Here is a 24,672-nt window from a genome sequence, read left to right on the forward strand (position 1 = left end):
CTGCTATTCTCCCATGGAGACGATCGTAGAGATGCTGGATGTAGTCCTGTGGAACGGCTTGCCATGCCATTTCCACCTGGCGCCTCAGTTGGACCAGCGTTCGTGCTGGACGTGCAGACCGCGTGAGACGACGCTTCATCCAGTCCCAAACATGCTCAATGGGGGACAGATCCGGAGATCTTGCTGGCCAGGGTAGTTGACTTACACCTTCTAGAGCACGTTGGGTGGCACGGGATACATGCGGACGTGCATTGTCCTGTTGGAACAGCAAGTTCCCTTGCCGGTCTAGGAATGGTAGAACGATGGGTTCGATGACGGTTTGGATGTACCGTGCACTATTCAGTGTCCCCTCGACGATCACCAGTGGTGTACGGCCAGTGTAGGAGATCGCTCCCCACACCATGATGCCGGATGTTGTCCCTGTGTGCCTCGGTCGTATGCAGTCCTGATTGTGGCACTCACCTGCACGGCGCCAAACACGCATACGACCATCATTGGCACCAAGGCAGAAGGGACTCTCATCGCTGAAGACGACACGTCTCCATTCGTCCCTCCATTCACGCCTGTCGCGACACCACTGGAGGCGGGCTGCACGATGTTGGGGCGTGAGCGGAAGACGGCCTAACGGTGTGCGGGACCGTAGCCCAGCTTCATGGAGACGGTTGCGAATGGTCCTCGCCGATACCCCAGGAGCAACAGTGTCCCTAATTTGCTGGGAAGTGGCGGTGCGGTCCCCTACGGCACTGCGTAGGATCCTACGGTCTTGGCGTGCATCCGTGCGTCGCTGCGGTCCGGTCCCAGGTCGACGGGCACGTGCACCTTCCGCCGACCACTGGCGACAACATCGATGTACTGTGGAGACCTCACGCCCCACTTGTTGAGCAATTCGGCGGTACGTCCACCCGGCCTCCCGCATGCCCACTATACGCCCTCGCTCAAAGTCCGTCAACTGCACATACGGTTCACGTCCACGCTGTCGCGGCATGCTACCAGTGTTAAAGACTGCGATGGAGCTCCGTATGCCACGGCAAACTGGCTGACACTGACGGCGGCGGTGCACAAATGCTGCGCAGCTAGCGCCATTCGACGGCCAACACCGCGGTTCCTGGTGTGTCCGCTGTGCCGTGCGTGTGATCATTGCTTGTACAGCCCTCTCGCAGTGTCCGGAGCAAGTATGGTGGGTCTGACACACCGGTGTCAATGTGTTCTTTTTTCCATTTCCAGGAGTGTATATGGGTAACTGTATGCGTCTTTAATGTATCACAATAGGTTTCTATGATAGTTATACATTTTAAAAGTCTGCTACATGTATTTTACATAATGTGTTTTTATCAGATTATGTTTTTTGCATAAATGATCTAAGCACACAGTAGCGACATCTGGGGAGGATGTAAAGAAACAGATTTCTGGTAGCTACTGTACTGCAGTAGCCAGTTGCAGTAATGACTGTGTGGACGATGTGGCCTATTCTACACCTTATTTTAGATCTATGCGACGATGCTGTGCTTATTGTATTTATATGTTTTGACAATGCCATTATGGCCTTATCACTTTAGGACATGGTGTAAAAAAGGTACGTTTTATCATATTTTATCTGTACATTTCCCTGGTTGTATGATAGTATATTGTGATACGTGTCGCTGTATTATGTTGAAAGACACACTGCTCACTAGGTATATATATATATTTGTATATTACAGATCTGTGGATGGTCATTACGGACTGAAACCGGTCATCGTCTAAAGAATTGATTTTGTGATGAAAGACTGGAATAAAAAACATTCAACTATATTGTAGTTTTGGCGGATACTCGATATCCGTTTAGTACTGATCTAACTGTCTGTCATCTGGAGGTTTGGGTGTTTGAGTTAACCGTGACTTAGTACGTGGTCCACTGCACTCAAGGTTTGGTAAATTTATTTGATTTAATCTCGTGGCCAGATTCCCTTCCTGTCGCCACACTCGTGAATTGCCTAACAGAGGGAATTAGTGTGCACGCTTCTTTGGGTCGTGACAGCAAACACGCAACGAGCTTATAGTAGCACTATCCTTGGGGCTTTTCAGCTATAGTCCTGTATTATGATACGTGGTTTGGCTTATCATGTATTTGGTGTCGTCTTGGGTGCACGTCCCATCTGACGTTAACTGAATGTCGCTGAGCGCTACCTACCACTGGCCGCTTGTCGTTTCTCCCCGTAACTGGCGGATGAGGGGGTTCTGGGAAAGCCAGCACTTTATGCAGAGTCTCTCGCTGTGCGTTGGCATCTATCAAGTACGAGGGTGAGTCAAATGAAAACCTTAAGTATATTTTAAAATATTATTTACTGTGCAAAATTTGGGGTGGGGTTGTTTGGGGAAGGAGACCAGACAGCGAGGTCATCGGTCTCATCGGATTAGGGAAGGATGGGGAAGGAAGTCGGCCGTGCCCTTTTCAAAGGAACCATCCCGGCATTTGCCTGGAGCGATTTAGGGAAATCACGGAAAACCTAAATCAGGATGGCCGGACTGTGCAGAAGTGGTACAAAGCTGTATCACATTTCAACTTAATCTCCCCCATGCTCAATGCAAGTCCTCCAGCGCCTACAAACTGCATAAATTCCTTTAGGAAAAAATTCTTTTGGTAGTCTGCGCAACCACTCGTGCACCGCGTGGCGTACCTCATCAGAACGGAAGTTCCTTTTCTCCTACTGCGTATTTGAGTGGTCCAAACATATGGAAATCACTTGGGGTAAGGTCTGGTGAGTATGGTGGATTAGGAAGACACTCAAAATGCAGGTCTGCGATTGTTGCAACTATTGTACGGGCAGTGTGGGGCCTTGCATTGTCATGTTGCAAAAGGACACCTGCTGACAACAATCCATATCGCTATGATTTGATTGCAGGCCGCAGATGATTTTTTAGGAGATCTGCGTACGATGCACTGGTGACAGTGGTCCGTCTAGGCATGTAATGCTCTAAAATGACGCCTTTATCGTCCCAAAAGAGAGTCAGCACAACCTTCCCTGCTGATGGTTCTGTTCGAAACTTCTTTGGTTTTGGTAATAAGGAATGGCGCCATTTCCTGCTCGCTCTCTTCGTTTCCGGTTGGTGGAAGTGAGCCCAGGTTTCGTCCCCAGTAACGTTTCTTGCAAGGAAGCCATCAGCTTCTCGTTAAAAGCGCCGAAGAAGTTCTTCACAAGCTTCAACACGTCGTTCTCATTTCAGGAGTCAGCTGCTGTGGCACCCATCTTGCAGACACTTTGTGAAACTGGAGCACATCATGCACAATGTGGTGTGCTGACCAATGACTAATCTGCAAACATGCTGCAATGTCATTCAGTGTCACTCAGCGGTTTTCCTTCACTATGGCTTCAACTGCTGCAATGTTCTGTGGAGTCACAACACGTTGTGCCTGACCTGGACGAGGAGCATCTTCCACTGAAGTCATACCATTTGCGAACTTCCTACTCCATTCGTAGACTTGTTGCTGTGGCAAACATGCACCACCGTACTGAACCTTCATTAGTCGATGAATTTCAATAGGTTTCCCAGCTTCACTACGCAGAAACCGAATAGCAGAACTCTGTTCCTCCCTGGTGCAAGACGCAAGTGGGACGGCCATCTGTATACTGATACTGCGACGGTATGTGTGCATCTGCACTATGCTGCCACCTACAGGCCATTCCGCACGCTGTTTGTAGCACGCTTACCAACTTACAGGATAACGGCGCGAAATTTCGATTTTTTATTACGAATTCAAGGTTTTCATATGACTCATTCTCGTACGTAGGGCTTTCTGGCCATGTCATGCAGATAGTGTTCCAGAAAGTCGTGGGCCACATGGAACACTTGGCGCAGGGTTTTGTTTTGGATAGCCTGTAGTGGCTCGATGTGGCTAGCACCTACATTTCCCCAACTTTGATGACATAGTTCATGATTGGCCGAATATTCATATAGCGACCACAACTGACCGACAGTGAAAACCTCTCACTGAACAGTGGATATAGTGCATGAAACCAATGCGTTATTTGCTTATGCACATGGCGAATGTTCTCCTTTCATGTGAGTTTCTGATCTAACAAGATCGCCAGGTACTTCGAAGATATGGCACATTCAATTGAATGCCCAAAGGGCACTACGTTGGCGACCACTTGTGGACAACGTTTGGTCAGGACCATACTTTGGCTTTTGGCAGCATTGAAACCGACTCTCAAATTCACACCCCATTTTTCAAGCTGGAGGCAAGCTACTTGGAGTCAGCGACGCACAGCAACTGACAACCTGGTGCACATGAGACGTGCAGTGTCACCAGCGTATATGGTGTTGATGACTGGCCGCGGTGGTCTCGCGGTTCTAGGCGCGCAGTCCGGAACCGTGCGACTGCTACGGTCGCAGGTTCGAATCCTGCCTCGGGCATGGATGTGTGTGATGTCCTTAGGTTAGTTAGGTTTAAGTAGTTCTAAGTTCTAGGGGACTAATGACCACAGCAGTTGAGTCCCATAGTGCTCAGAGCCATTTGTTGATGACTCTGGGCGACTTCGGGAGGTCTCCTGTGTAGCCTATATACAGCACTGGACCTAAAACGAAGCGCTGCGCGTCGCTGGCGTATACACTCTCCAGCATGAACGGTGAAGGTGCAGTGTTTCACTGCGGATGGGTTCGACAAACGCTTGAAGGAGGTGCTGTACAAAGAGCTTATAAAACAGGCCACGATGCCATACGCTGTCAAAGCCTTTGATACATCTAAAATATGGTTCCACAATATTCTTTATTGTTGAAAGCGAGGGTAGCCTTCTCAACAACGCATAACAACTGCTGAATGTCAGAGTGCTGCCTTCCTTCATTTGCAAGTTGAGTCGTGCGAGGAAGATAATCTTGCTGATCATCAGGAGGACACTTATGGGTATATAACTGGTACGGTCCTTCCTATATTTCCCAAACTTCGGCATGGCCACCACAACCACATGTTTCCAAGGATGAGGACAATGCTTCTGGGTGAGCACGATGTTGAACAGCCCCGCGATGTAGGTAATCGCCATCGCTGGCAGTGCTTTGAGAGCTTGGCCCATGATGTTATCAAGTCTGGGAGCTTTCACAGTTGGAAGACGTCACAGATGACCCTCACCTCCCTTTCAGTGGTCGGCATAGGATCTCAGATATGTGAGTGACTCGAAGACTTCTTAAGTAACAGATGCCAGATCAGTGATAGCTTTATCATCAGGAGTGCACCAGGGAAGTGCAATGGGACCGTTCTTGTTCTCTATATACACAAACGATCGGACGGATAGGATGAGAAGCAATCTGCTACTGTTTGCTGATGATGCTGTGGTGCACGGGAATGTGTCGTCTTTGAGCAACTTTCAGAGGATACAAGATGACTTAGATTTTCTATATGATATTGTTAACAACAACTTCTATATTCATCGATATGATGGTCAACTGCGGTCCTGAAAAGGAACGAAACCTGCAGGTTGATCACAGGTTGCTTAAGACCTACCCCAACTGGTAAGCTCTACTGCCTGGCTGGAATGGCGCCACCATGGATACGCAGAACAGTGGCTGCCAACAATGAGAGACTGAAAGTGGAACAGGACAGTGCCCATCCACTGCACGGACATAATCCACCACAGCAAAGTCTGAGATCGCGAAAGAGCTTCCTGAGAACGTCCGAGAAGCTCACCATTTCACCAGAGAAGGCAAGGCTGGAGTTATGGAAGAAGTCGACGCCTTACCTGCAGACCCAGAAGTTCAAGAACTACCACCTGGACACAACGAGAGCTGGCTGGTGTGGAAATCTTTAAACAGATTACGATCAGGAGTTGGACGATCCAGAAACAACCTGAAGAGATGGGGCTTCATAACACAAGATACGTCCTGTGATTGTGGACAAGAACAAACCACAAGCCACATGCTCCAGTGCCTTTTGTGCCCTACATCTTGCACGAAGATTGATCTCCTGCAAGCCACTCCAAGCGCCTTGGAGGTTGCAAAGTACTGGGCACATGAAATATAAATACAATTTGTGTGTATATATTTATTGAGGTGTATGGCAACTGTAAATTAGTATGCTTCTGATTCGAGAATAAATAAACAACAACTTGATCTAAATGTAAGGAAACATAGTTGATGGAGATGAGTACGAAAACCAATACTGTAATGTCCAATGGCCGACTTCTCTTATTCGGAGAATTCAAGGAAAGTGCAGTTTGTCTATTAAAGAGACTGCGTATAGAACACTTGTGCTACCAGTTCTTGAGTACTGCTCAACTGTTTGGGATGCCCACCAGCTCGGATTGAAGGAATACTTAGAAGTACTGCAGAGGTGTGCATCTTGAGTTGTTAGCGTTAGGTTCAGTGAGCAAGCGAGAATCACGGAAATGCTCCGTGATCTCAAATGGGAGTTCCTGGAGGGAAGGCGACGTACCTTCTGCGAAACGCTATTGAGAACATTTGAAAAATCGACATTTTCGGCTGACAGCAGGACGATTCTACCGCCATCAATATAAATTTCGCATAAGTACCTCGAAGATAACATAAGAGAAATTACGACTTGTATGCAGGTATACAGGCAGTCGTTTTCCCCTCCCTTTATTTGAGAGAGGAAATGGGAAGAAAATGACTAGTAGTGGCACAAGATACTCTCTGCCCTGTACCATACGGTGCCTTGCGGTATATGTATGTGGATGTCACGATGTACCTGGTGGAGCAACACTGTATTTAAAGTTCTCTAGCAGCAGATTTTGATTTCACAGATGTGCACCATGGAAGAGAACGTCTTTATTTTGGTTACTGTTTTGTTTACATTTTACAGTAAAGTTATTTTTAATTTTGTTAGGCTTGTTCTTTCATTCTTAGCTCGCTTTGAGCCGGAGCCTACACAAGTAATAGATATGCAGGTGGTGCAAAAGTTATTTAAACAGTTGATTATATAATGATTTTACATGCACACAGTATTGTGCAATACGACACACAATTAGATACCGTGGTTTCTTGCATATCTACATCTACATGACTAATCTGAAATTCACACTTAAGTGCCTTGCAGAGAGTTATCGAACCACCTTCAATCTATTTCTCCACCGTTCCACGTGCGAACGACAACCGTGAAAAACGAAAACTTAATCTTCCCGTGAGAACTCTGATTTTAATTGTTTTATAACGATGATAATTTCTCTCTATGTAGGTGGATATCAACACAATATTTCTGCAATCGCAGGAGAAAGTTGGTGACTGAAAGAATCTCGCCACAAAGGAAAACAGCTTTGGTTTTATGATTTCCTCTCCAACTCATGTATCATATCTGTGACACTCTCTAGCCTATTTCGCGGTGATACAAAACTGGCTGCCCGTCTTTGAACTTTTTCTATTTCCTCCTTCAGTTCCTTCTGGTAAGAATCTCATACCGCGCAGCAATATTCCAGAAGAGCACGGACAAACGTAGTGTAGTTCGTCTCTGTGGCAGATGTATTGCATCTTCGAAGTGTTTTGACAATAAAATGCAGTCTTTGGTTCGCCTTCCACACAACATTTTCTATGTGATCGAATCCAGTTTAAAATGTTTGTAACTGTGATCCATACGTATTCAATTGAATTAACAGCTTTTAGATTTGTGTGATACATTGTGTTATCGAAGTTTAACGGATTCCTTTTCGTACTAACGTGGACGAACTAACAGTTTTCAACATTTAGAGTCAATTGCACCTTACCGCACTATACAGATACCTTGTCTAAATCATTTTCCTATTAATGACTTTACTAAAGGGTAAACGACAGCATCATCTACAAACAATCTAAGAGCGCTGCTCAGATTGTCTCCTAAATCATTTATATTGATTAAGAAAAGCTGAGAGCTCATAACATTTCCTCGGGGAACTCCAGTTATCACTTCCGCTTTACTCGATAACTTTCGCCAATTACTATGAACTGTAACCTTTCTGACAGGAAATCATAAATTCCATCCGCACGTAAGACGATAGTCCATCGACACGCAGTTTGATTAGGAGCTCTTTGTGAGGAATAGTGTCAAAAGCCTTGTGGAAATATGGAATCAATCTGACATCCCCTGTCGGTATCACTCATTACTAAATGTGAATAAAGATCTAGCTGTGCCCCACAAGAACGATATTTTCTGAATCTACACGCAGTCTGATTAGGAGCTCTTTGTGAGGAATAGTGTCAAAAGCCTTATGGAAATATGGAATCAATCTGACATCCCCTGTCGATATCACTCATTACTAAATGTGAATCAAGATCTAGCTATGCCCCACAAGAACGATATTTTCTGAATCCACACGCAGTCTGATTAGGAGCTCTTTGTGAGGAATAGTGTCAAAAGCCTTATGGAAATATGGAATCAATCTGACATCCCCTGTCGATATCACTCATTACTAAATGTGAATAAAGAGCTAGCTGCCCACAAGAACGATATTTTCTGAATCTGCCTAAGTGTCATCAGACAGTTTTCTTCGAAGTAATTCATAATATTAGAACACAGTTTATGTACCAAAATCCTACTGCAAATTGAGGTCAGTGATATGGGTCTGTAATTCAACAGATTATTTCTATTTCCATTATGTATTGGTGTCACCAGCCCAACTTTCCAGTCCTCAGATATAGATCTTTTATCGACCCTGTGGGTGTATACATTTGCTTAGTATGGAGCCGAAGTGGTATACAATATGGACCGAAGACCTTGCCTTTATTAAGTAGTTTAAGCTGCTTCGCTACATTGTGTGTATCTATTTCTAATTTACTCATGTTGCCAGCTGTTCTTGATTCGAATTCCGGAATATTTACTTCATCTTCTTTGATGAAAAATTTAGGAAAATCTTGTTTAGCAACTCCGCTTTAGTGGCAGTGTCATTGTTAACATTATCATCAAATGGGTCAATTGGCTCTGAGCAGTATGGGACTTAACATCTGAGGTCATCAGTCCCCTAGAACTTAGAACTACTTAAACCTAACTAACCTAAGGACATCACACACATCCATGCCCGAGGCAGGATTCGAAGCTGCGACCGTAGCGGTCGCGCGGTTCCAAACTGAAGCGCCTACAACCGCTCGGCCACAACGGCAGGCTAACATTATCATCGCTATCGTGCTGTGAAGGTACTGATTGTCTCTTACCGCTGGTGTGCGTTACATACGATCAGAATTTCTCTAGATTTACTGCCAGATTTCGCGACAGAGATTCGTTGTAAAAACTATTGAAAGTATTCGAATTGAAGTCCACGATAAATTTCGAGCTTCAGTGAAACATCGCCAATTTTGGTGATTTTGCGTTCTTTGAAATTCGCCATGTTTATTTTGTTACTTCTGTAACAGTCTTCTGACCCGTTTTGTGTAACTTAAGGGATCAGTTTCCTCTGTTGTTAACTTATTTTGTATAAAACTCTAAATTATCGTCGATACTATTTCTTTGAACTTAAGTCATATACGGTATACACTTACAAAGCTTGGAAGGAGTGAGTCTGTCTCTTAGGAGGGCGCCAAGAGAATTTTTATCTGACTTCTTAAACAATTATTTTACATTTACTTTTCATGGGCTACACTTTTTCACCTAACTTTTCATTAACTTTACATGTTGCGGTAGTCGGTCTTGCCGTAATGACCTTATGATCACTAATGCCTGTATGTATCGTTATGCTATTTCCTCAGGATTAGTTATTGCTAAGAGGTCAAGTATGGTTCCGCAACCGTTCACACTTTGGGTGGGCTCCTGAACTAATTCCTCAAAATAATTTTCAGAGAAAGAATGTAGTACAATTTCGGACGATTTTTTATGCCCAGCGCCGACTTTAAGCATGTAAACTGCCGGAAAAAAATAGTGCACCTGGAAAGACGACATCGATTTCGATCCAATGACGGCATTTGCCATTTGGAGGATAGTAGATGTACAGATTATGTTTTCAATGTCACCTGCCAACAGATAGCGTAGTAGCATAGCTACCAGAGCGCCATCTGTGTCTGTCGCTTAATAAAAAATGGTCACAGCCAGAACACTCACTACGGTGCAAAATCGTGTGAAGCAAGCAGGCAACCTCCAACGGAGACGCACTGTTGCTTCCTACAGTCAACTAACGAGTTTGAAACGGGTCAAATCGTGGCCTTCAGAATGGAGGAACGGTCCTTTCGGAGAATTGCCACAGAAGTTGGAAGTGCTGTGTCAGTTATGCAACGATGCTGGTATCATGTGAACATTCTCACACCCGTAGACGAGGCTCTGGACGTCCACGCATCACAGATGCTCGCCAGGATCGTCGTATTGTAAGGCCAGCAGTGGCAGATCATAGAGCAACCAAAGCCCAGACGTGTTAACACGAGCTGTTGCGAAAGAGTTATTAGGTGGGACTACGGGCATGCGCACCTCTAGCCCCTCTCCCATTCACGCCACAGCACCAACGTGCGCGGTTTGACTACAGCCGTCAGAGGATCACTTGGGAAATGGAAAAGCGCGCCGTAGCCTTCAGCGATTAAAGCAGATTTGCATGTACCCAAGTGATGGTAGTTTGCGCGTACAACGAACAACTGGTGGGCGCTGTCTCGTAGAATGCTTTCGTCCAAGACATACTGGCTGCATTGTGATAAGCTACATTTCTCGTTGACCTTTGGTGATTCTGGAGGGGCCGCTAACCAGTAGTCGGTACGTGCAGAATGTTGTTAGACCCGTTCTTTTTCCGTTCTTCCAACACGAAGGTGATGCGTTGTTCCAACAGGATAATACTCCCCCATCCCCCACACACTACTTGTGAAACTCGACGTCCCCTACAAGACGTGCAGCAACCTCTGTGGCCAGTGTTATCTCCGCAGTTGTCTCGAACGACTCGTTAACCAACAACTCTTACTTCGTTAACAAGTGGAGCAGGCATGGTATAATGTATCCCAGGAAAGAATTCGTCATCTTTGCGACCGATTGTATCCCAGAGTCAGCGCTTGCATTGCCACCCATGAAGGCTACATCACGCACTAATATGGGCGTTTTAGCATGGGTCGATACCTGGAACTTCAGAACAGCTTGTGCTACTGATCTTTAAATGTAATCATTTCATGTACTCATATGCACTGTTGCAACAATAAATCTTGAGTGAATGAGAAACCTCTAAAAGGATGTAATATCTTTTTTTTTCTGGAAGCGTATTTTCGCCAACATGTGGAGGACAGACTGAAGTCACCACCAGCTGTAACGATATGAGTGGGGTATCTATTTCAGATGATACTCAAGTATTCTTTGAACGTTTCAACAACTGCATCATCTGAGTCGCGGTGAGGGTTGGGGAAGGGGTGGGACGCTAAGAGAAACAATTATTAATTTATTCCGGCTGTGAAGGATAACTATAGGAAGCATTGACTTCGATTCCACTACAAGATCAGGTACTTCTAACAGCAATAAATACTCCAGTACCAACTGTATTTTATCTATGCCTACTGAACACCGTTAGGTCCTTTGTAAATATTTCAACTGAACATATCTCCGGCTTTAGCCAGCTTTCAGTACCTGTAAAGGTTTTGAGATTCAGTGTTTTGTGTTCGCGATTGGAGCCCTTGTTTCTTCCCAACACCGTTGCGACAATTTACGACTATAATAACGATTGATCTTAGGTCTACCCTCGTCATGTGTTTCACTTACACCCTTTGAGACTGAAGCCCTTTCTGTACTTCCCAAGACCCTCTAAACTGAAAAACCGCCCAATCCACTCTACACAGCCTCCGCTACCTGTGTTGCCGCCTCCCTTCTGTAATGGATGCCCAACGTTTCGTCCAGTTATTTAAACGACGTGACTGTGTCAAACAGGACACTACTAACAATTTATCTGAACATTACGGGTTTGTTTTTCCTATTCATCAGCATTAACTTACATTTCTCTACATTTAGAGCCGGCTGCCATTCATCACACCAACTAGAAATTTTGTCTAAATCTTTTGTACCTTCCTATACAGTCACTCCAATTCGACGCCTTCCCCTACACCACAGCATCATCAGCAAACAACTGCAGATTGCTGTCTACCCTGTCCGCCAGTTCATTTATGTATATGTAGCGTTCGATCTGTACAATTTTAGGTTTCAGTTAGGACTCTTCGTTGGAAAAGATAGCTGCAAATTTACAGTGAGGGCAAATAAATAGTAAGAAAATCTGGATGTAGCACTGAATGAGGGGGTTGAGTTTACTCGGAGTAACTGAAGCCTTTGATACCGCTACGCTACCCCACAACCAAATTGCCACCTGTCAACCTAATCAAGACTTTGGGCTACACTACAGATCAGTACGTTACCACAGCCTACACCTCAAAAAGTAGTATAGACGTAAAAATATAGTTCTATTGTTCTGTTCTCTTTCAGTTTAAAGATGTGTGATGCTAGACATCTCAACAACACTGAATTAACGGATGAAACCGACAACCGGTATCTGATAGTTCACTTGAGCCTTTTGTATGACAGGTGGACTTCCACTTCTTTATTCACGGTACGGCCCTATAATATGGCCCGAGAAATGTGTACGGATGTTATATGAAGTTAAACAAGGCTTTCTACTTCCCAATGTGCAGTCGGCTCGTATTATTTAAAGAACAAGTATGAGTTTTCGAATCAAGACAGCAAGCTAGATATTGGTCAGAAGATGTACTTACTCCCTGTTCGCCTGCCAAGAAGAAGAGCAGGTCATAAGCCGTGAAAAAGTCTCTGCGTGCGAACCTGTAACACGAGGAAAACATTGTTACAGCAAATAACATACATTTTGTCATTCTCTTATATTTATGACCAAATCAGTGTGCGGAGTAATAAGGGTGGCCGCAGCATTGCATCGAAGAGGAAGAAAAATTCTGAAATAGTCATTTCTGATGTAACTGATTAAGTGAATTTGAAGCGCGTCGCGTCCCAATGACTAAATTTTACAGGATATACACAAAACTTATCCTACCTTAAAGGAATATTACTTGTACATTCAATTTTTTTCTGTAAGGTAGATTTCTTTGATACCTAAAAGGTAAACTACATTAGGGCATTCAAAGTACTTTTTATTTTGTTTAAATGATTATGGATGTCATTGTTTTGACTTAAATTCTAAATTACTTGTAATATGACTGAATCCAGCCAATGCAACAAGTAGAAAATAAAACTAAAAATATTCACAAAAAATTAAAAACGTGTGTCGCAGACTTTCAGTTGACACTGAAAATGAGATTATAAAAGTGGATTAAACAACAGCGAAAATTCTGTTAGATACAACAAAGTAAAGAGTGATAAAGTATCACTAATTAATACTCATCTACACTTCTTTGATTAGTTCGCGTAAAATACATTCAGGCCCAACATTCGACTGTAAGAATTTGTGAAACCTCCAAAAATCACGATTCAGCAGGTCCGTGTAACTGACTATTAGCAGCAATGTACTGAAACAAGACAATCTTCGTCTCCCCAGCGTGCCACCTTATTATGCGGCTATGCCGAATTCGCAATCCAGTAAGTGAGTTTTGCATTTAGTTACACCTGTAGATTTGAAGAAGATTTCAATCTCTGGAAAGGGAATCTTCAAAGATGTTCAAATGTATGTGAATTTCTAAGGGACCCAACTGCTGAGGTCATCGGTCCCTAGTCTTACACACTACTTCAACTAAGTTAAATTAACTTATGCTAAGAACAAAACATACACCCATTCCCGAGGGAGGACTCGAACCTCCAGTCCGTCACATAGCGCCTCAAACCGCGCGGCCACTCCGCGCGGCCAGGGAATCTTCTCGACCTTGAAATTTCACCGTCTTTTTCTCCTTAGTAGCGCAGAAAATTACATTTTCTTAGTGACAGCTGCAATTGGATCCACAGATGAAGCACAAAAGAGCGCACCTAAAGAATAACATGGCCAGCTTTTAGTGCCCACTACAACTAGCTCTTCTTCGTGCAAAAGTTAAAAGTTCGGAAATAAGAATAAATCAGATAGTAGGAATTTATTGTAGAAAATAATGACAACTTAATTTGAACAAATGGTCCGGGGGCAAAACAGCTGCTATCGAACAGCGAACAATATCGGAAAAAGAGACATTTCTAAGCCCTAGCGCAAGTGGCAGCACTTGTCGCGCCACTGCAGTGTCAAATATGGAGAAAGAAAACTATGCAGGTGATTTTGAATCTAAACAAGTGTGAGGCTTTCGGTGTACAAACTTAACTCTTGAAAGATGTAAATACATGATTGGTTGCTGTTTTATGTATTTGCATTGTATTAACAATCACGGATTCTAAAATATCGCCGGCTGGTGTGTCCGAGCGGTTCTAGGCGCTACAGTCTGGAACCGCGCGACCGCTACGGTCGCAGGTTAGAATCCTGCCTCGGGCATGGGTGTGTGTGATGTTCTTAGGTTAGTTAGGTTTAAGTAGTTCTAAGTCTATGGGACTGATGACCTCAGAAGTTAAGTCCCATAGTGCTCAGAGCAATTTTTTTTTCGAAAATATACGTAACTGATACGCTTAATGTATTTGAAAGGTGTGTTTTGTTTCCATGTAAGTGCCATTACATTTTTATCATGTCTCTACATAAAACTGATATTGTTCTCCATACTGTAGGCGGTGATATTGTTTAACCCTAGTAATAACAATGACAACGTAAAATCACCATAGCAGTACGCGCAGGTTGTAAACGACGAAGCAATATCGGTTTAAGCTTTATAAAAGAGATAATATAAGTTTTTTTCTTTAACAGGAAACCTGAAGAAGTGAGAACATAGATGGGATTAAAAAAACATGAAGGAAGCTGTAGAAAAAGTCAGACTTCATGAAATCTAAATCAAGAAGCGAGTGAGAAACATTCAGCTTGAACAAATAGGTTAGCTGTTACACTTAAAAGATCTGTGGGGAAACAAAGAGGTGCCCATGAATACTGTTTTAAAAAATAATAAGCTTTTTGGGAGATGATGAAGAGGAAACGGCACTGTGTCCTCATGTTATGAATTTAGATAGACAGCTTACGCCTTTGAGTACAGAGCAGTCATAAAGGCATGCATATTACAAAAAATGTGTGTATTATGTTGTTCCACATTTCGTCCTAAACCAACGTGCTGATTTCAAGCAAACATAGTACACATACAACTTACTGCCTGGAAAGAATCAGTGTGGGGGTAAGAATCACCTATCTATTACAAGGGTGGGTGGTGGAGGTCAAAAATAAGTGTAGCCCACGACCTGTGAATACCCACACTTCATTCGTCCAGTATTTGTGAATGAGAGCACCCCTAGCGACTTGCAACAAACTTTACACTTCTTGCTGCAAACATCCACAACATGATGAAAGGAAGAAATCTGTCGCTTACAACGTTTACGCTGTTCAATAAGTAAAACTGCTGCATCAAGTTTAAATTTATTCCTCCTTCGCTACTAATTCTATTCACATCACATTTCGAAGGCAGTATGCACGTTTGCCGCTGAATGTACCTACAATTATGTCACTGTACGAGATACGTCATAAACATTGAGCTGCGTGAAAACGAAACTGCAGAGTGAAATTTGCTAGAGATAGACGTGAGATAAGGGTATAACTATGTGTGAAATATATGTGAACTATATGAGACATGTGCGTACGCGGGCAAAGCCGCGAGTAATGAACTCCTCCTACACCCACTGATCGATTTCGACCGAACTTGGTACACATACTGCGTACTATGTGGAAAGAAATACTGTGGGGTAAGGAATGAGTATCCCTCTATTGGGGCGTCGGTGATAACGTGAAGTGAAAAGGCGGAGGAGGAGATGGATAGACATAGGAGGGGGGGGGGGGAGGAGGAGATTGACAGAGAGAAGGCGAGGTAGAAGCGGACAGAAGAGAGAGGGGGAGGAGAAGGTGCGTGGAGAGGGAGGAGGAAATGTATAGGGAGAGGGGGAGGAGGAGATGGGAGCGGGGAGAGAGGGGGAGAGAGGGAGAGAGAGAGAGAGAGAGAGAGAGAGAGATGAGAGGAGCAGATAGGTTGATGAGGAGAGAGAGGGGGCACGAGCAGATGGACAGAGTGAGGTGGAGGAGCAGGTGGACGGAGAGAGGGCAAGGAGGAGATGGACAGAGAGTGGGCGGTTGAGGAGGTGAACAGAAATATGGATGAGAAAGAGATGAACAAAGAGGGGGGCAAGGTATGGACAGAGAGCGGGAGAAGAGTAAGATGGACTAATAGAAGTGAAATAAATACATATCCAGGCAATGCTGGGTACTTAGCTAGTCTAATGTGTAAATATGCAAAGTAAGTGAAAATAAAGCATAGGTCCAAAAAAATGAAAATGAAAGCCGGTAAAGACTTCGACTATGATTTCATGAAAAGACATGATGGCTTAAGGCTGCGGCTAGCTGAATCCACGAATCTGCAGCGAGGAACAGGTCTCAGCAATGAAAGCATCGACAAATTCTTTGGCAATGTAGGTGAGCTGATGGGCAAGTTTAGGTTTATTCCTATTTACAATTCAATTAAACCTTTTTTGCAATAAAAATTACGTTTTTACACATTACAGTTTTAATGTCCGTGCAGACATCCAAAAATTTAAATGATCAAAATGCAAATGGTGGAAGAAATATTTTAAATAGTCAACGAACAAATGTTCTTATGAAATCCAATTTTATAATTCTATTAATTCATGCATCATAGTATTGTTTAGTCTGAATAATGTTCCAATAAAACATTCAGAAAATAAACAAATTTCGAAAAAGTTTACCTGTTCGATACTACCCGAAATTCCAGTAAGCCTATTTTGAATATTTTAACCAATGCCATTTTTTTGTATTTGGGGTTAACATGCACAAATACACTGTAGCGCGAAATAAACTGGTGTAAGCATTCGTATTAAAATACCGCGCTGCGGTCAGCAACGCCTACAGACGACAACAAGTGCCTGTCGCAGTTGTTAGATCGATTACTGCTGCTACAATGTCAGGTTACAAACATTTAAGTGAGTTTGAACGTGCTGTTATATTCGGCGTACGAGCGTTGGGACACAGCATCTCCGAGGTAGCGTGAAGAGGGGATTTTCCCGTACGAGCATTTCACGAGTGTACCGTGAATATCAGGAATCGGACCTGTCGACCGTCAACGTAGGTGGTCTATTAATGTATGGTGTGGGATCCATGGGGATGAAATCATCGGTCCACACTACTACCCAGGTACACTGACAGCTGATTTCTATAGCGCGTTTATAGTCGACGGTTTGGGTGGTCTCCTTGACTCTACACACGAGAGTCCATATGTGGATGCAGCACGATGGTCACCGAGCCCATTCTGCGCGTGCTGTTGTGGAAGAATTAAACAACAGGTTTGCAGGAAGGTTGTTGGGGTGCCATGGTCCTCATTCATGGCCCGCAAGGTCGCCCGATTTAACACCATTGGATTTCTTTTTGTGGGGATCTCTAAAGGATCGTGTTTATGTCACTGAGCCGACATCCCCAGATGATCTAAAACGGCGAATCGAGGACGCATGTTGCTCCGTGACACCGGCGATGTTACACCTCGTCCGCAGATCCTTCAGAAGGCGCATTGTATTGGGCATTCAGGAAATGGACACACATCTGAACATCTCATTTAAATAAACTTCCCACGGCCAGAACATCCATCACCTACCACACAGCCATGTATTATATACAGCGTGTGGTATCTGCCCCTGAAACTTTGAAGGGTTGTAGCTCCCAAACTAAAAGTGGTAGGAATGTAATTTAAATTGATGTATACACAGCTGGTTTTACTGATTCCGGTGCATGATAGAAACAACTATTGTTCCATTTAAAAATTGTATCTTTTTGTTGTAACTCTTTGGATAATAATACATTAGACTATGTTCATAGCTCCGCAGACAGTGTAACGTTTCTTATGGTGACCTACCGCAATAAATATTTCCATCGCCTATTATTTCGGAACTTACAGAGGCAAACACATTTAGTGAAACATCCTGTATATAAAGAATGCTTGCTTGGAGGCAGTAATTCAGAAGGAGCGAGGAGAGGAATCATCAATAAAACTCTCGAATTTCTATCTATTTTCCCCTTCCTATTTATTGACTAGATGATTTACGATGCACAGGAATCCGGTAAAACGTCGAATCTCCGTCATCGCTACGGCCGGAAAAAGATCCTGCAAGAACTGGACCAACGACGACTGAGGACAATCGTTCAACTTGACCTCTGTTTCAGGTCAGGAGTGAGCATTCGAGGCACACACAGTGCACACAGTTTTCTGTGCCGCAGTGCTGCAATGATACCCCGTACGCCCTCTAGTGACACGTCGCATTTGGCTGAGAACAGTGTCTGTGTTATCTGACAATTTTCATCAATCGGATTCCGATGGGTCTCATCGGTTCCTGTATGCTGTCGCCCACTCCGAGCCCTGCCACACAAGTTGAGGTTACCACCACCGTTCGCTTCATTACGACCACGAACAACCCATCGTCGCGCATTACTGATGTCGATACAATCATCATTGTACACAGCGTTCATTCTTCTATTGATTTCAATTGGAGGCTCGTTTTCTGCGGTTAGAAACTCGATTATAGCACGCTGTTTCTTACGCACCGACATGGTTACGTTATACCGGGTGATCAAAAAGTCAGTAAAAATTTGAAAACTGAATAAATCACGGAATAATGTAGATAGAGAGGTACAAATTGACACACATGCTTGAAATGACATGGGGTTTTATTGGAACCAAAAAAATACAAAAGTTCAAAAAATGTACGACAGATGGCGCTACATCTGCTCAAAATAGCAATAATTAACATAACAAAGTAAGACAAAGGAAAGATGATGTTCTTTACAGAAAATGCTCAATATGTCCACCATCTTTCCTCAACAATAGCTGTAGTCGAGGAATAATGTTGTGAACAGCACTGTAAAGCATGTCCCGTTCTAGGCGCTTCAGTCCGCAACCGCGCGACTACTACGGTCGCAGGGTCGAATCCTGCCTCGGGCATGGATGTGTGTGATGTCCTTAGGTTAGTTAGGTTTAAGTAGTTCTAAGTTCTAGGGGATTGATGACCTCAGATGTTAAGTCCCATAGTGCTTAGAGCCATTTTTTGTAAAGCATGTCCGGAGTTATGGTGACGCATTGGCGTCGGATGTTGTCTTTCAGCATCCCTAGAGATGTCGGTCGATCACAATACCTTTGCGACTTCAGGTAACCCCAAAACCAATAATCGCACTGACTGAGGTCTGGCGACCTGGGTGGCCAAGCATGACGAAAGTGGCAGCTGAGCACACGATCACCACCAAACGACGCACATCTGTCGGCCATTTTGTGATCCTTTTTTTTTGTTCTAATAAAACCCCATGTCATTCCAAGCATGTGTGTCAATTTTTACCTCTCTATCTACATTATTCCGTGGTTTATTAAGTTTTCAAATTTATACTGACTTTTTGATCATCTGGTACATCGCCACGTTACACGCTGCAATTCAGTGTAGCGGCAGAGGGTTGCAACTGGCGTCGGCGAATCGGGACTGTACAGTCACATTAATGTGACCATCTGTCAAAAGCTGAATGACCGCCTTTGGCAGTGCGGACCTCTGCGAAACGGGCAGTAAGAGAGTCAGTGTGATGTAAATGTGTGACTAGGGCCTCCCGTCGGGTAGACCGTTCGCCGGGTACAAGTCTTTCGATTTGACGCCACTTCGGTGACTTGCTCGTCGATGGGGATGAAATGATGATGATTAGGACAAGACGACACCCAGTCCCTGAGCGGAGGAAATCTCCGACCCAGCCGGGAATCGAAACCGGGCCCTTAGGATTGTCATTCTGTCGCGCTGAGCACTCAGCTACCGGGGGCGGACAGAGAGTCCGTGAGGTTCTGGAAGGTACGACAGGGTTGTGGCGCCATGCTGACTCCAGTGCCGTGGCCAGCTGGGCTAGGTTTCTCGGCGGAGGATCCACGGCGCGAACAACGCAATCGAGGTGGTCCCACAGATTCTCGGTTATGTTTATATGCGGGGAGTCTGGTGGCCAGGGGAGGACGGTAAACTCATCCTGGTGCCCTTCGACCCTGCACGTACACTGCGAGCTGTGTGACACGATGCACTGATCCGCTGGTAGATTACATCGTGGCGAGGAGAGAAACTGCATGTAGGGTTGTGGTCTAGCACGTCGGAGAACTACGTCAAATTGACCTACAAAAATTACCCAAGCTACAGCGTATGCACGTCGTGCGAGATTTTCAATATTCTCGCGCTCTTCTCGCGCAAAATATTAGGGCTAGAGAAAAAAAATTATAAGACATTTCATGTAGGATTGACACACGGTCAACATGGGTTCAGAAAACCTCGTTCCTATGAAACACAACTAGCTCTTTATTCACATGAAGTGTTGAGTGCTATTGACATGGGATTTCAAAAAATGGCTCTGAGCCCTATAGGACATCAGTCCCCTAGAACTTAGAACTACTTAAACCTAACTAACCTAAGGACATCACACAACACCCAGTCATCACGAGGCAGAGAAAATCCCTGACTCCGCCGGCGTGGGAAGCAAGAACGCTACCGCACGACCACGAGCTGCGGACAATGGGATTTCAGATCGATTCCGCATTTCTGGATTTCCGGACGGCTTTTCGCACTGTACCACACAAGCGGCTCGCAGTGAAATTGCGCGCTTATGTAATATCGTCTCAGTTATGCGACTGGATTTGTGATTTCCTGCCAGAGAGGTCACAGTCCGTAGTAACTGACGGAAAGTCATCGAGTAAAACAGAAGTGATTTCTGGCGTTCCCAAAGGTAGTGCTGTAGGCCCTTTGCTGTTCCTTATCAATATAAACGATTTGGGAAACAATCTGAGCAGCCGTCATCGGTTGTTTGCAGACGACGCTGTCGTTTATCGACTAATAAAGTCATCAGAAAATCAAAACAAACTGCAAAACGATTTAGAAAAGATATCTTAATGGAGCGAAAAGTGGCAGTTGACCCTAAATAACGAAAAGTGTGAGGTCACTAAAAGGAACTCAAACTTCGGTTACACGATAAATCAGTCTAATCTAAAAGCCGTAAATTCAACTAAATACCTAGGTATTACAATTACGAAAAACTTAAATTAGAAGGAACACACTGAAAATGTTGTGTGGAAGGCTAACCAAAGACTGCGCTTTATTGGAATGACAGTTAGAAAATGTAACAGACCTACTAACGAGACTGTTTACACTAACGCTTGCCCGACCTTATTTAGAATACTGCTGCGCTTTGTGGGATCCTTACCAGATAGGACTGACGGAGTACATCGAAAAAGTTCAAAGAAAGGCTGCACGTTTTGTGTTATCGCAAAATATGGGAGAGAGTGTCACAGAAATGATACAGGATTTGGGCTGGACATCACCTAAAGAAAGGCGTTTTTCTTTGCGACGGAATCTTCTCACGAAATTCCAATAAACTACTTTCTCCTCCGAATGTGAAAATATTTTGTTGACACCAACCTACATAGGGAGGAACGATCACCAAGATAAAATAAGGGAAATCAGAGCTCGTACGGAAAGATACAGGTGTTCATTCTTTCGGCGCGCTATACGAGATTGGAATAATAGAGAATCGTGAAGGTGGTTCGATGAACCCTCTGCCAGGCACTTAAATGTGATTTGCAGTATCCGTGTAGATGTACTCAGATGCTTGAAGCTGTGACTGATAGTCAAACACCATCTGATCTTATTGTCTGTACGCTTTACGATACGTCAGCCAGTCTCAATATAAATTACTCATCTTTCGTTAGTATGTCTGCGTTTTATACCAGATTTCCAAAAATTGCGATATGAGCACCAAGGATGCACCTATTTTATCTGTTAACAGCCTAGCAGAGCTAATTGCTGTTTGGTCGTCTTGATTTAGAGTTACTCAAATTGCTAGGGACGAATGCCAGGGTGGTTCTATTAACGAAGACGAAGCCAATTTCCTTGTTGATCGCTTTTTTTTTGCATTCTTTTATTAGAAGATCTTCGTGACGCTGAGCTCAGTGAAATCCGTGTTGGCGGCGGTGGACGGCTAAGCTGAGCCGTGCTTGCTACTATCAAGCCGTCGGTAGTGTTGCGTCATTAAACGGAGCCTTACGATAACTACCGGAACAGTCCCTTCAAAAAAGCTGTCTAATTTGGGAAACCATAAAATAATGTCGACTTGGCCCTCTGCCAGGCAATTAAATGTGATTTGCAGAGTATCCATGTAGATGTAGATGAAATTTAACGTAGTTCAATTTTGCACTGCGACACGTATGCGCTGGACGGTACGGTTTTTGACTGATTCAACAAAAACGTACAAAAGTGAAATTAAATGTTTTCTATTTTGCAAACCATTCGGAATAGGGCATATGTCCGTATGAAGTTTGTTGTTCAAAATCACAAAAACTGCCACCTCTCAAAACATGTACCTTTTCCTCCTGATTCACTATGTATGCCCTCCATTGCTTGTGCTGTCACCTGCCTTCTATGAGTGACTACTGCACGTTTACGTCGAATGTAGTCGGTGGTCGCATTAATGTGACTGGACTGCGTATAATACCTCAACCGATATTGAGAACAGAAGAAAAAAATTGGATGAATTACTTTTCCGCACGGCCTCGTATTAGGTCTATTTAAATATGGATAAACGTAAGATAATGCTTATAACAAAGAGAAATAATCCTGTAGTATCTGATTACGAGATTAGTGGTGAATATCTAGCCACGTCATATCGTGTAAGTACTTCGAGGTAATACTTAGTAGAAATAAGAACTGAGACGATCACGTAAAACAAGTACTAGGGAAGACCAATGGAAGACAGACCTGTAAAAAGAATTCTGAGAAAATGGAACGCAGGTGTAAAGGAAATCGCATGCAAAACGCTAGTGGTACCAGTTCTAGAATATTTCTCCAGTGCTCAGAATATTTCTCCAGTGCTCAGAATATTTCTCCAATGCTCGCTAGTCCTTACCAAGTAACCATTACAACAGACATTGAAATAGTTCAGAGACACTCGTATCGTAGCAGGCCGATATTAAACCTAAGTAAGTGTAATAGTAATAATCAGGGAACTCGCAGGAAAATCGTTGGAAGAAAGGCGACGCAGCTCTCACGAAACACTGTTACGCAAATTCAGAGAACCTGTGTACAGAGAGGACTATGCGACCACTATGCTACAGCAAGCGTACATCTCATTAGAATAAGATACGAGAGGTTAGGGAACTTCTAGAGGCATACAGACATTCATTCCTCCTCCATTCAGTATACAAATGGAATAAGAAAGAAAATCAATTTTGGTAAGATGTACCCCCCGCAATGCACTGTACAACGTTTTCTGGAGTATCGATACAGATGCAGATTCAGATTTCCTGACCCCGAAACTGTACGGGACACTTCTGTTTCGATATTGAATAATGTCATATCCGTATCACTACGCAGTTCGCATAGAATTAAATAATGTTTTGTCGATAGAAATAGATTGTGTACGAGAACGTTGGCTATTAAAACAGAGAGTGGGTACAGCAGCTTACAAAAATCCACCGATTAAGAATATAGGATTGTTACCAATCAGATCGACTACTGTAATGCTGTAAATATACTGATGAGCCAAAACATTATGACCACTGCCACAGCGATATAGAATTGCCATGTGGTGGCGTTGCAGACATGTCCGGATACGCCGTCAGCCAGGCGGAGGCACTTTCATGCTATGGGGGACATTCATCTGTACTTACACGCGACCTGTGGTAGTAACCGAAGGCACCACGACAGCTGTGCGCTAAGTGAACATTATTGCGAACTTCCAAGCTAGGTGTCTTTTCCCGACACTAGTGGTATCCTCCAGCAGGATAACTGTCCATGTCATAGAGCCACGATCATGCTGCATTGGATTGAGGGGGCATGATAGTGAACTCACGTCGATATCTTGACCACTAAATTCGACTGATATGAACATGAGGGCGCACATCTGGGACGCTTCCAAGCAACAGCTACGCGCTCACAGACCGGTTCACCATAATTTGCGGGGATTGTGTTACCTGCGCGCATTCATATGGTTCCACATATCCCCCGAGCGCTACCTAGGAATTGTACGATCCATATCACGCAGAGTGGCTGTTTTATTGCGTTTCAGAAGTGGACCAAAACGCTGTTAAGCACGTAGTAATAATGTTTTATTACATCATAATTTTTCTGCATGTAAGAAAGATAAAATTTCTTTTCTGTTGTTAAATCAAGGAAATAAATAAGTTTCTGCTAAGTGGAATACTTCTCCTTTTGCTTCACTCCTCATAAAACAGTTTCGTCCACAGTAAAAGTAAGTGATAACTTGATAAATCAATCTTCTTGCAAAAACGATTGAGCGCTTGCTTGCGAACGAGTACCTGCTATGGGAGATGAAATCCTTCAGCTAGAATCGCATTTCCAAAAGTGATATTTGGGTGATTATAAGAGCAACAAGAAGCGCTCTTGGGGAAATCGGATTACGAAAACCAGAGTTTTGAGCCCCATATAAACGTAGTAACAGGCTTACAAGGGAACCTCCCCATCGCACCCCCCTCAGATTTAGTTATAACTTGGCACAGTGGATAGGCCTTGATAAACTGAACACAGATCAATTGAGAAAACAGGAATAAGTTGCGTGGAACTGTGAAAAAATAAGCAAAATATACAAACTGAGTAGTCCATGGGCCACATAGGCAACATCATGGACAATGTGAGCTCAGGAGCGCCGTGGTCTCGTGGTAGCGTGAGCAGCTGCAGAACGAAAGGTCCTTGGTTCAAGT

The 24,672-nt window shown here is 43.9% G+C and overlaps 1 protein-coding gene across 1 annotated transcript in view; it reads right to left on the reverse strand.

The window, feature by feature from the left end:
• Positions 1 to 24,672, reverse strand: part of LOC126249183 (inactive phospholipase C-like protein 2) — a 703,636-nt gene that overhangs the window by 366,592 nt on the left and 312,372 nt on the right. Inside the window, exon 6 of the mRNA XM_049950838.1 lies at positions 12,604 to 12,667. Within this exon, the coding sequence (XP_049806795.1) occupies positions 12,604 to 12,667 (64 nt within the window). The remainder of the gene's footprint in view (positions 1 to 12,603; positions 12,668 to 24,672) is intronic.

Source organism: Schistocerca nitens, chromosome 3 (assembly GCF_023898315.1).
Source record: "Schistocerca nitens isolate TAMUIC-IGC-003100 chromosome 3, iqSchNite1.1, whole genome shotgun sequence".
Lineage (NCBI taxonomy): Eukaryota > Metazoa > Arthropoda > Insecta > Orthoptera > Acrididae > Schistocerca > Schistocerca nitens.